Source organism: Anthonomus grandis, chromosome 5 (genome assembly GCF_022605725.1).
Source record: "Anthonomus grandis grandis chromosome 5, icAntGran1.3, whole genome shotgun sequence".
Lineage (NCBI taxonomy): Eukaryota > Metazoa > Arthropoda > Insecta > Coleoptera > Curculionidae > Anthonomus > Anthonomus grandis.
The window spans coordinates 16172522-16185229 of NC_065550.1; the positions used below are offsets into that span (position 1 = coordinate 16172522).

The following is a 12708-nucleotide window of genomic DNA, read 5'->3' on the forward strand; positions in this document are numbered from 1 at the left end:
ATTATTATTAATATTATTATTAATATTATTATTATTATTAATATTTTGATCGGATTGCCAAGATAGTTTGAAGCATGTAAAAAAATCTTCAGAGAATTCTAGATACCGTAATACGCATTAATATAATATTTAATAGAATTTATTTCACTATGTTGAAATAAATTCTATTAAATATTATAATTATATATTATAATTATAATAACTGACTGAGAATATAAAACTTTTGCAGAAATTAAGAGACAAAGCACTTAAATGGTTGTATCTAATCAAACATCTAAATGGAATTATTATAAGAAACTCAGAAACTTTAATACTGCAGCAATTAGAGCAGAAAAAATGGCTTTTTTACAGGAATATATTTGAAAACTGGACATACAAGGGGAAACGGAACGAATTAAATAAATTATTAACATTTAAGCAAAAATAAATAGAAAAGCCGAAGGGTTTGAAGAACGTTGATGAGTTAAATAATTACTTGATTAAGAGCAGTAATATTTATAGTAAAGTCAATTTGGATACTAATCCTATACCAACATTAAATACATTTTCTTTTATTACTATTATTTAAAGCGATTCTTGTGAAATTCTGCTAAATATCAGGTTAAAGACTTTTGGAGTGGATAATCTTAATATAACGTTACCTAATCTCTGTTGCCCTTATATAATTCCTTTTAATCTACATATAGTTAATAAGTGTATAATTAAAAACTACTTCCATAAGAGTTATAAGGATCATCTGTGGTGCCGTGATAAACTATTTTTGGTGACTTAAGATCTATTACTTTTCTGCTAACCTTTGGAAAATTAAACGTATTCTTGATTATTAAATACGCAAATTTTCTTCATGAGAATAATCTTTTACCATCCAAACCATCAGAGTTTAGAAAGAACTATAACTGTGCCTTTTCATTATCTAATGACATATTAAGAGCACGTAATAACAATAGAATTGCGCAATTATTGGTCTCATTGAATTACTGAAAGGCTTTTAATTTTGTGAGTCATCAAATTTTGAAGTCAATATTTCAGTTTGCCGGGTATTCTAAGGGTACCATTGATTTAATTAGCTTCTATTTAAGTCATCGAATACAGCGCATTAAATTACTCGTTTTGTTCAGCAATATAGGGGATAATTAACTGATGCAAAATACCCAAGTTCCTTAAGAAAATTTGAAAATGAGTACCCACATATTCACCACGATTGTGTGTACGAAGAATTTTAATAACCTTTCCCTCTGATTTTCAACAAATTTAAAGTCTTAATTATTTAAGTTGGCTATGCATAGAGGCATAATCAACGGGACGTAAGGCTGAACTTATCTAGCATTTACTTGGCTTTTAACATAATTCTTATGCTTTAATAATCACTTAGGGTAGTATATTGAATCCATTATTTTCTATCGTGTACGCATCAATATTTCATCTTAAATTAAATCATTGCTCGTATCATCTATATGCCGATGACATCTAGTTGTATTTTTCTTTCTTAAGTGAAGAAAAGACTTTAAGAAAAGACTAAAATAAATATTGACTTATTAATGTTAATACCATGTAAGTCAAGCATCAAATTGACTTACAAGAGAAATTTGAAAGATAATATAAATATTAGAATAGCGGATAGCAAATTCTTCTTAAGAAAGCGTATTTTGCTCTTAAATTAATATATCTACTAGATACATTTAAAGTTCGTCATGTCATGTTCATCATGTTTACATCAAAAAGTTAAAAGACTATTGTGTGAGTCCTTGGTGCATTCACAGTATAAATATTGTGATACAGTTTATGATTCGTGTTTGGATTGCACTGTTTAAAGTAGACTGCAAAAATTCTAGAACTCTTGTATACATCTTGATCTTGATCACTATGATCTTTGGTATTTGCAAAGAAAACCTTGTGATATATAAACTATCTGCGCTTAGATAACTTAATATGCAAAACCGGAGAACTCCACACACGTACCTTCTACCACAAAATTCTAATGCACCATTGGGCACCTTATTTTTACGAGAAACTGAGGTTCTAAACAGACATACACTATTTAAATTTAAGGAGAGCCTATGATTACACACCTGGAGATTAAACTCAAATAAAACAGTCTTTCTTATGCAATCTTGCTTGTCATATTAAGTCTATAGATCCAAATCTTCTAATTTTCTCTATAATCTTATAGTGACACTTTTAGTAAAGGAATTACGTCAATTCTAATAAATCAGTAGTAAAATTTAAATTTTTTTCTGTACAAAATAAGGTTAATATTAAGTTAAGTTTTTATCAGACATTTAATTTGGGTTTAGGTTATCTTTGAGTGTGGATCTTGCATGCTTTATTTTTAAATTATTTTTAGTAATATAGATTATGTATTCTTTTAGGTTGTGTGGATTTAGTGCTTATGTCGTTAATCTTAAATATTATATTATGTCGACTAGTTGAATTCTTTATTTTCTCAACTGATTTCATATTTTTTTTTTGACATAATTTGCTGTTGAATAAACATTTTAATGCTGCACCCCGATCGTGTGAAACATCATTGTTCATCATGTTTCACACGATCGGGGTTCCCATTTGACATATCAGAGTGAGGTTAGGTGGAGGTGGTTGACAGAGCTTTGTAAAATGGAAAATTAAACGTCCTCCTGTATATCTAAATTGACGTTTTTTTTAAGAAGTTATTAAGAGTGGTTCGTTGTGAAATGACAGCACTGTATGTATATAGAGACTTATCTAATAATATAAAAATGATTTACTCTTATAGACTTTAACTTGATCAAAATATTAAACAGAAGCTATGTGATTCTCTTAAGATCATTGCTGAATTTTCGTGTTTCTCAAAGAAACTTCTTGTAGGTATTTGTTTTACCTTTCATACTTTATATTACATTTATAAAATAATAATAACGTTCCCTCTTTTATATATTAAAATTATATTCATCATCTGAACTCAATAGTCAATTTTTAAAATAAAAAATAAATTAAAAAAAACTTTACCCGTAAAATACATTAAACAATAAAAATGCTGTAATCAAAAATTGTTTTTTTTCAAATTTTCTATTTAACAAATATTTTTTACAGTAAAAAAATATTGTTGCCTAACTTAAGTGGTATTGAGTTGAAAAAAGAGGTAGCTCAGTCACGTACAATCTTACAACTTTGACAACTCATAACTCAGCTAATTTTGATTTTTGAAAAAAGCGCTAGAGGAATATTAAAAAACAAATTCTTAAATAAGTTAGTTTTATCATATTCATTCATTCTGGCATTCGTTAATTTTAAATATTGGAAAATAGGTATAATTAAAAAACTTTGGATTTATTAATATATTTAGAGATTTATAGATTACCGTAAGGCTTTCGATAACGTTCCACACACTTGGCTGCTTAAGGTCCTTGAGATTTATAAAGTCGTTTCACCGCTTATCAATTTATTAAAACATATGATGGGTTTTTGGACCACACAGTTGAATCTTAACTGCAGCAATGAAACTTTAGCGATTGAGCATATTAAAATACAACACGGAGGCCTTTTTCAGGGAGATTCCCTGAGTCCTCTCTGATTTTGCCTGGCTCTGAATCCCCTCTCCTATATGCTTAATCAAAGTCAACGTGGATTTACCGTTAAAGATAACAGGGAAAACCTATATAATATTACACATCTAATGTACATGGATGGTATCAAACTCTATGCTGGGACATCAAGTCATGTCAACTCATTGCTGCGAACAATTGAAATATTTTCCCACGACATTAAAATTAGCTTTGGTATTGATAAAAAATTATTGTATAAAACTCAAACAGTTATCAAAGGTAAACACAACACCAACAACTTTGAATTACAAGATGGTATGGTAGTTTTGGAGTCATTAGGTGGACAAAGACTGATATAGAGGAGAAAAAATGAAAACTCCAAGTCTTAGTCTCAAAATATCTTTTTATGTATTAATCAGGTAATATGTTTCGCTAATAGAGCATCATCAGACCTTATAGCTAGATGACCTGCTAAGTATAAGGAGTAATAGTAGTTCATCTAGCTATAAGGAGTACTTAGCAGGTCATCTAGCTATAAGGTCTGATGATGCTTTATTAGCGAAACATGTTACCTGATTAATACATAAAAAGATATTTTGAGACTGAGACTTAAATTTTTAATTTTTTCTCTAGTTACGTAGGTCTTTTTGAGATAATGGACGAGTTCTTTCAATTTGATATAGAGGAGATTGAGAGGAAGACCAGAACAACCCTCACGACGTTTCGAGCACACCACCCGCAGTCAGTCATCGAAAGACTTACTCTTCCCAGATCCAAGGGTGGCAGAGGACTAACTGATATTTCTTTTCTCTTCAAAACACAAGTAGCAGATCTTCAGAAATACTGCCTCACTATGAGGGAAACCTCTTCTCTTTATAGAGCAGTGGTGCTAGCGGATAACGAATACACATCCTTAAATCTCCGTGCAGGTAGAGCAGAACACATTACTGTACCAAGATCAGAGCACACAGCCATTAAAGTTAACACATCAGAAGGCAATACACGGAAAGCATCTTCACGAACTTAATGCCGAACATGTCGATTATGAAATGTCGAACTACTGGTTGACTCGTGGAGATCTATTTCCTAAAACTGAAGGCTTTATAATGACTATATAAGACCAAGTGATTGCTACAAGAAATTACCTTAAGTACATTACTAAAGATGAGAAAGTAATCGACGATTGATGTAGAAAATGCCTGTGCGTACCGGAGACAATTCAATATATAACATCAGGATGCACATCTCTATTAGCTGCCAAATATCTGCACCGACATAACTGTGTGGCAAAAATTATTCATCAAGAACTGGCAAAACTTTATCATCTAATCGGCGAAACTTACCCCTATTACCAGTACAAACCAGAAACTGTACTTGAAAATTATGACTTTCGCCTCTACTGGGACAGAACTGTTTTGGCCGATAGGACGCTGACTTCAAACAGACCAGATATAATCTTAATAAACAAAGTCCAAAAGAAAACCTTTCTAATTGACATAGCAGTACCAAATACCAATAATGTCCTAGAAACGACACACACTAAACTTGCTAAATACGCAGATCTAGCTCACGAGATAAAAGAACAATGGAGGCAAGATAATGTATATATACTCCCTCTAGTTATTTCATCCACTGGAATTGTCCCTTTAACACTGTCCAAAAACCTTAACGCATTGGGTCTTTCCTCTACTATTCAGAAGTCTGTTATACTGAATACATGCAACATTGTTCAAAAGTTCCTAAATCTACCATAGCAAAATTCGTCTTGGCTTCAGGCCGTGAAAGTTAGTTAGTGCCAAGATATTAAAAAATATCAGAATATTTATGAAGGCCTTTAAAAAAATATATTTTTACAATTTTGAAAGAAAAAGACAAAAAAAACATTTATTTCTAAAAAATAACTATATTATAAATATTAATTAAAAATAAGTAATTTATATGAGATAGTTGTCATTGTAAATTAGAAGAGTTTACTTTACCTCAATTACCTGAAGTAGGTCGTATCAAAGTATCAAAGTCTATATATTTGATACGACATTTGAAAGTATTTGTAAATTATTGTAATAAACAGAGAGAAAATTTAAAAGTTTACAATGACTATATTTGATGTCCTTAAATAAATCATGGAAAATAGTAGAAATAAATAGAGATAGAACCTTTTACCTCCAGCGAAACCAACTTTATATGCGGCAAACATGGCATTGTTATATAAAATTAACAAATAAAGCTCAATATTGAATGATACCAACTTAGAACATTGAAAGGCCTTTCAATGTTCTAAGGATACCAAGGTAGTGGAAGTAAACAAAAAATATGTTCAATCTGATGAATCAGGTTGCATCTTCAAAACAAAAGATTTTAGGTGGTTCCAGAGGAAGAAATAGGTGTAGAGAAGATCATTCAGCAGAAAAAAAAAGGAATCTTTCTAGCATGTTTGCATAGTACATTCATTTAAATTTGTTTTTATAATTAATTGCATTTTAATATACCTTTTTCGTTTCCCTAGTGGCTTTCAGTTTATTAGACAGAGCATTTAAAAATCAACAAAAAAAAACTTAACGCGAATAAAATGTACATCAAATTACAATTTTTTCGAGATACCTTATATTTTATCAAACCTTAGGGATATTTCGGTTATTATGTTATGATGAAAATACTCCGCGCTGCTTTTGTTCACTAGAATATTTTGTAAATACAACGTAAATTAAAAAGAACCTTTTTTATAATTATTTTTGATTTATAACATTCGTTATGAGAATCTTTTTGATAAAACTCCATTATCGAATTAAATATAGCAGAAAAATATTAAACCAAAACGTTTATTAATTATGGTAAAATTTTAAGTCAAACGTAATAGTCAAAGTATTGACGTAATATTTTTTATAACTTTTACGGGGATGTTTCTCCAAAAAACAATGAGTTATAGAACAATTAGTTTTGTTACAAAGAATAATAGTTCTAAGTATATTTACGCGGTTTGTAAATAACGTTAAATCAACTTATATATTTATGACATATTTTTCTAGTTCTATAATAATTATATAAAAATTATTATTTCTGGCTTATGACCGTAACTGACAGCAGCCTGGAAAGCAATTATGATTATTAAATTAATTACTAATCTGATAGTAGTTCTAGTCATTTAACCTGCTGATTTTCTTATATTTTCCATGTCCCATTTTTTTTCGTACTTCTATAGGATTTTCACTTTATTTAAACTTGTACTGGGTCATTACTTATATAACAACATTATTTATGCTTCTGATGAAGTTATTCTCAAGAATTAAGCGTGTTAGCCTTTGAGCTTCCTAGAAATGCCAATTGCTGCGCTTTCTAGAACTTTCCTACCCCGTAGAAAATTAAACCAAATGATAACATAAATCTTACTAAGATTTTGATTATTGATTATCTCCTTCTTGGATCTCACATAATCTTTTGCATAGGTTCAGGATAAATTTTACTTTTTACTTTAATATATCGCTCTTTGGGTCCCCACGGATTATTTGTTTATGAAAACTTGTCAATGGAATACATATTGTATGTAGTTTAAAAGTAGCAATTATGTTTTTGAGAAGATTTATTTATAGATTTTTTTATTGCATATCTTGTGAATCATTGTGAAATTTATGTCTTTTCTGAAGTATCGTTCATACTTTTACTCCTAACTATTTTAATAAGATGATCTGTGAAAGATGACGGCAATGAAGTTTTGCATTTTTTCTCGTAGAAAATGATCTACTGCTTAATATATTGATCAATGTATCGATTTTTTCATCTCCACGAAACTTAACCTTTAACGTTAAATTTAGTATTATCTTTATTAGACTAGTGTCAGTCCAGTGGCAGAAAGTAAATAAAATTATTCTTCATTATAGTACGTTGTAGAGTGATGTTGGAAACTTAGAAATCGCTTCATTTTTAGACTTCATTAAACTATCTTTTTATTCCTATCAAACGTAATATAATAACCTAATAAAATCATTAGTACCCATTGCTACTTTGTCCTAATAATAATTAGTTCTAAAACGACTGTGCGAAAAATTGAGTCCGCCTATTCTAAGTCTATTCACTTAGCCTCCAAGGCAAATATTTAACACAAGACTCTTAAGATGTTGCCTTTTGGAATAATTCTCTTTATAATTGTGCCCATATTAAAACATAATGCATATTTCTAGTTCTCCTGATTTAACCTGCCCTTTATTTGTATCTCTGGGGAAGCATTAGGGATATAGTCGTACAACAAGGCCAACTTTTTGCGAATATTGGAAATTCCCATTCCAAAAAACAATTTTAAATGGGGTTTTGGATTTTGAGACGTCCTTTTGTCTTTAAGATTGTCATAATTGTCACACTAAAGTGCAAAAACCTTCTATCGAAAGAGTCCACGAGTAAGAACGACTAAAAGACAATGTTTGTAGTGCCCTAGAAGTGGATTTAACATGATCAAGTAGAAGTGTTGAAGAGGAATTGAGTATGGACCATAATACTACTATTAATAATTGGAAAAAACTAAAATACAAATGTTTAAATTATTCCAAAACTCAGGAGAATTTTGTGAAACCTTGCTAATAAAAATTTTAAAAATTATGAAATAAATCTTCTTTTCGATTTTATAGTAAATACAATTCTTCCATTGATATTGATCTCAGAATTATTAACAAACATTTTTCTTAACCGTATTATTAGGCTGCTTTTATGCACGCGTTTTTTATTGCCTGACGCGTGACGACATAAAAACGCGGCTTTTGTAGATGAAACAAAATAAAACTTTTGTTAACCGTTTTTTACCACGTGCCGCTTTCACACAAAATTTGTTAAATATCAGTGGCCATCGTAATCTGCAACAAGAAAGTGTGTATTAATGAAAAAATTGATCCGTGTGTTATATATCTGGTATACAAACATATAATTAAAACGCCAGAGACATTGGAGTATTCACCCAATAAATGGTGCAAGAATTCTCATGGGCATATATTATGCACTACATGAAGACTTAAGAAGCGACAATGAAAAATTCTTGAATTATAACCATATTATGTTCCTTCGATAAACTACGTGAAAGGTTAAAGAATACCTTTAATCAATATGTGGAGCTGGTTAAAGGATTTGCGAACCAGGAGAAATGTTATCAATGACGTTGAGATAAGTTCAAGAAAAAATTAAGCATTTATTAGGGAAATAAAAATAAACAATAAACATAAAACATTTTCACAGCTTAGTTCATACATATTATTGATTTGAAAGCAGTGATATTAATTATTCGGTTTGTGAAATTATTGAATCTTCCGATTCCATCGGAGAAAATGTCGATTGTGGTGACGTCACAGTTTGTGGTTCAACAGTATCTGTATTAGACAGATGAGGTGGGATCTCAGATGATCCTGGAGGATATGCTGCGGGTGCACTAAAACGTATATTTCAGTAATTGGGAAATACTGGTTATTACTGTGGTTGGTAATGGGGTGTATGATTCGGAAAATTGTACGTGTATTAATGTGGTTGTTTGTCGGTATAGCGAGGTAATAATTGCATTACTTCTAATCGAAAGTTCAATTTATTATTTAATGTAAGAGTATCTAAACTTGCTTGTAATGATTTAAAAGGCAATGTCATCAGTTTCTTGTGGGTGACTTTGAATAACTAGTGGCGGTCTATTCTGGGAATCAATATAGTTTGAAATTTTAGTTTCTAAAGATGATTTCTTTCTTCTATAGAGAGTACTTCTATTGGGAGTTCGTCCAATTTCCATTTCGCTATTTAATTGAGTGTGTTCGACATCTAATAAAGTAATTTGCATATCATTATGGTCCTTTGATATATCACAATCTTCTTGGCTCTTCTGCCAAGCACATCAAGAAAGAGCTAAGAACTCTCTGTCTGGCAGGAATCAGTCAACTTTCGTAAAAATCGTAATTGTTTAGCGTAGATGTATATTTTTACAGTTTTAGAGGACCCTCCTGATTTTTTTCCTTTAAACCGTCGAATGTTATGAACAAAAGCATCTTTTAGACTTTTCCATCAAGTTGAACTCTTTACCTAAAAAAAAAAATTTAGATACCGAAATACAAAAAATAAAATAAAGTAATAATGCTGCTTATCGGTATTCATGTTGCTTCAATAAACATTATTACTATAAGTAAAAATATCATAACATTAAATGGTACTATGATTTTATAGGTATTTGGGTTCAGGATGTATCTATGCAGATTTGCACTAGAGTAGGAGTCGCAACGGCAAGTCTTAAAGTTCAAAGCATTGCGCTATAGCAAACATTACAAGAAGATTGCTTTCCCGTACCAACTGAACAACGTTGGCTACAAATTGCCCAAGATTTTGTATAGCATACTAATTTTCCTAACTGCATTGGTTCTATAGATGGTAAACATTGCAGGATCATTGCGCCGGCACATAGTGGATCGTTGAATTGTAATTATTAGAAGTCTTTTTTATTATTTTATTAGCTATTGCAGACAGCAACTTTTGTTTTACATATATAGATGTCGGGTCTTTTGGTAAAGAATCAGATTCCACGCTATTAAGACAATGCTCCTTGTTTGGAAAATCAGAAGAAGGTACATTACATATATCAAAACCGGAGAAGGTAGCAGGAACGCTACCTTATGTATTCGTTGGCCATGAGGCTTTTGGACTTACAGATAACTTAATGCGACCTTATCGTGCAAAGAACTTAACAAAAAGGACAAGAAATTTTAACTACTTTGTCCTAGCTTGTCCTATCAATTTTGTTCGTGTAAGGTATGGCATTAGATTTGGGGATACTTTAACAATAATAGGACTGTATGATAAAGAAAGAACAGAACCAGAAGGATGAGGACGTAACTCTGCTTACAAATACAGAGATGCTTTCGCTGAATATTTGAGCAGTCCTGCAGAGATATTTCATGACAGGACACAATAATATTATTCCGACAAATAATAAGTGTACCTAGGTATTAAAATATATAACCTAAATGCTTACCAATTTCCTGCCTTTCTTTTTCAACTTTTTCACCAAAATTTAGGCTAACAATTTATGCGCCCTCTACCAAAAACACCAAAACTGTATACGAAATTCACTTTTTTTATGAGAAAAAAAAAGATAAATCAAATAATACTTTGACACCCTGTATTTCATTTACTATTAAAGTTAGGATAAGACAAGTTGATCTCAATCACATTATTTTGACGTAAGGAATCTACTGTTGTTCTATGTCTCATTACTAGTATATTAAGAGGCACATAAAAACAAACAAAAATTACAATAACTTCTCGGATGAAGAAGTTGTTTACGTCTTTACGGCCAAATATCCCATAATATTGTGTAATTTAATTATAATACCCTCTATAAATCAATTTGTGCCCTTTTCTTGTAAAAAATATTTGCCACAACTTTCTCCTTAAATTTTACTTTTGTGGTATAAATAATAATGTAAGGATAACAAATGAATGAATATTAAAAATTTGGAACATTAAATTAAAGGCTTTTTTAAAATTTTTTTTTATAAACGCCAACTCAATCCTTATAGCTAATTTTTCATAAAGTTTGTTTGTTTAGTAGTTGCATGATCGAAGTAAGGCATTCTTGAATGAAGTGGCTTCCTAGTTTTCTAATTAACTTCTGAGAGTTTTCCTAAGCTTTATAACTTTTGGCCAACTTTTAACGAAATTATTAAGTTTCTGAAGGGCTAACGGGTTAGATGTGGGTCTTTGCCTTGTCATGATCTCTATATTAGGATATGATTAACGTCCGTATAATACGGGTAATTGAGCAATTTTAGGGTGTTATATGTCTGTGTTAATTTACTTTAGTAGAAAATATAATTATTACAAATTTTAGGTCTTGGCTTGAATACCTATTTGGATTTTATACCGTGGAATTTAATCCAACAATTCTTTTGGGTTGGTATGTGGGGCCAATGACGAAAGAAGTAGAAGCCTTACCTGACGAAATTGTTCAGAGAGGATCACTATTTTTACTCAAAAAGTTTGTTGGCCACTTGTATGATGTTCCTGAACCTGCAGATTTTACTAGGTAAGTCTTAATTTTCAATTAAGATATGTATGAAGATGATTAGATTAAATTAGATTATACATAAATATATTTTAGTTTAACGAAAATGAATTACTACTACAAGATTATCTCTATAGTACAATACTTATAAAATAGCTTATAAAAATATCATGTCCTGAAACTGTTTTGCTATTTGCTAAAGTTTATTTGAAATATTGATATTTGCCAAATCAGTTTCATAAATAAGGAAGAAAATTGACTAGTAAAATATAGGTTGCTCTTGGGGTAAAAATCTATCCAAAAACTAATTTGTTCCTTATTAATTTTGCAAATATTTTCCAAACTATTTGAAATGCCCTCGGCTCAAGATTCCAGTATTCCATGGTAATCCTAATCAAATTTTTTGGTAAATGACCTCACAGCTCTGATGCGGTAATCTCACTATTGTTTAGGTTCCGAAAGAAGAAATTAAAATACAAATCTGATCTAAAGGGTCAGTTTCGGTTACATTTTTACAGCACTACATTTTTTCCTTATCAGATATATCGGTGAAAGAATATATGAATCTAGAACACTTTTAGAAAAGTATTAAAATTTGGAAAAGATACGGTACAAAAAGAGTAATTCTACTTAAGTTTATTGCAAAACCAGTTTTTGAGGCAGAACTGCTGCATAGGGTCTTTCTCAAACAGAGGAGATAAAGAGGATATAATTCTTTAATTTTGATAATGTAGAGTTTTATTCTATTTATGTGGAAAATATATTAGTTTATTTAAAAAAATTACAAATATATCAATTCGCACAATAAATGAATCTGAAATAGATTTACAGTATGGCAAGTGTAGAACATTGACTCTCTTTGGTGTTTTTACTTATGCTTCTTCTAACATTTGGTATCAACTTACGACAACGGAACTCGTAATCAGAGATTTTTAAAATTGTCAAAGAAATACCTTTACGAATCTGAACTTGTTTACTAAAAGGCGTAAAGAGAAACCCGTCGTGAATATTAGGGTAATAGGAAAATTTCAGCAAGCTACTGCTCACGTTGATCGGAAATATGAATCACCATTCGACTCTCCCACTTTATTTCTCCGATAATTTAGTTATGTATTGCCACTCTTGGTCAACAAGAGTCTGAAGAGAGAGAGAGAGAGATACATCTTTAGATATAAG

General features: G+C 30.6%; 1 protein-coding gene across 3 annotated transcripts in view; it reads left to right on the plus strand.

The window, feature by feature from the left end:
* Positions 1–12708, plus strand: part of LOC126736855 (spermine oxidase-like) — a 413704-nt gene that overhangs the window by 206589 nt on the left and 194407 nt on the right. For all 3 annotated transcript variants that reach the window (XM_050441462.1, XM_050441463.1, XM_050441464.1), the window contains exon 6: positions 11359–11553. In XM_050441462.1, the coding sequence (XP_050297419.1) occupies positions 11359–11553 (195 nt within the window). The remainder of the gene's footprint in view (positions 1–11358; positions 11554–12708) is intronic.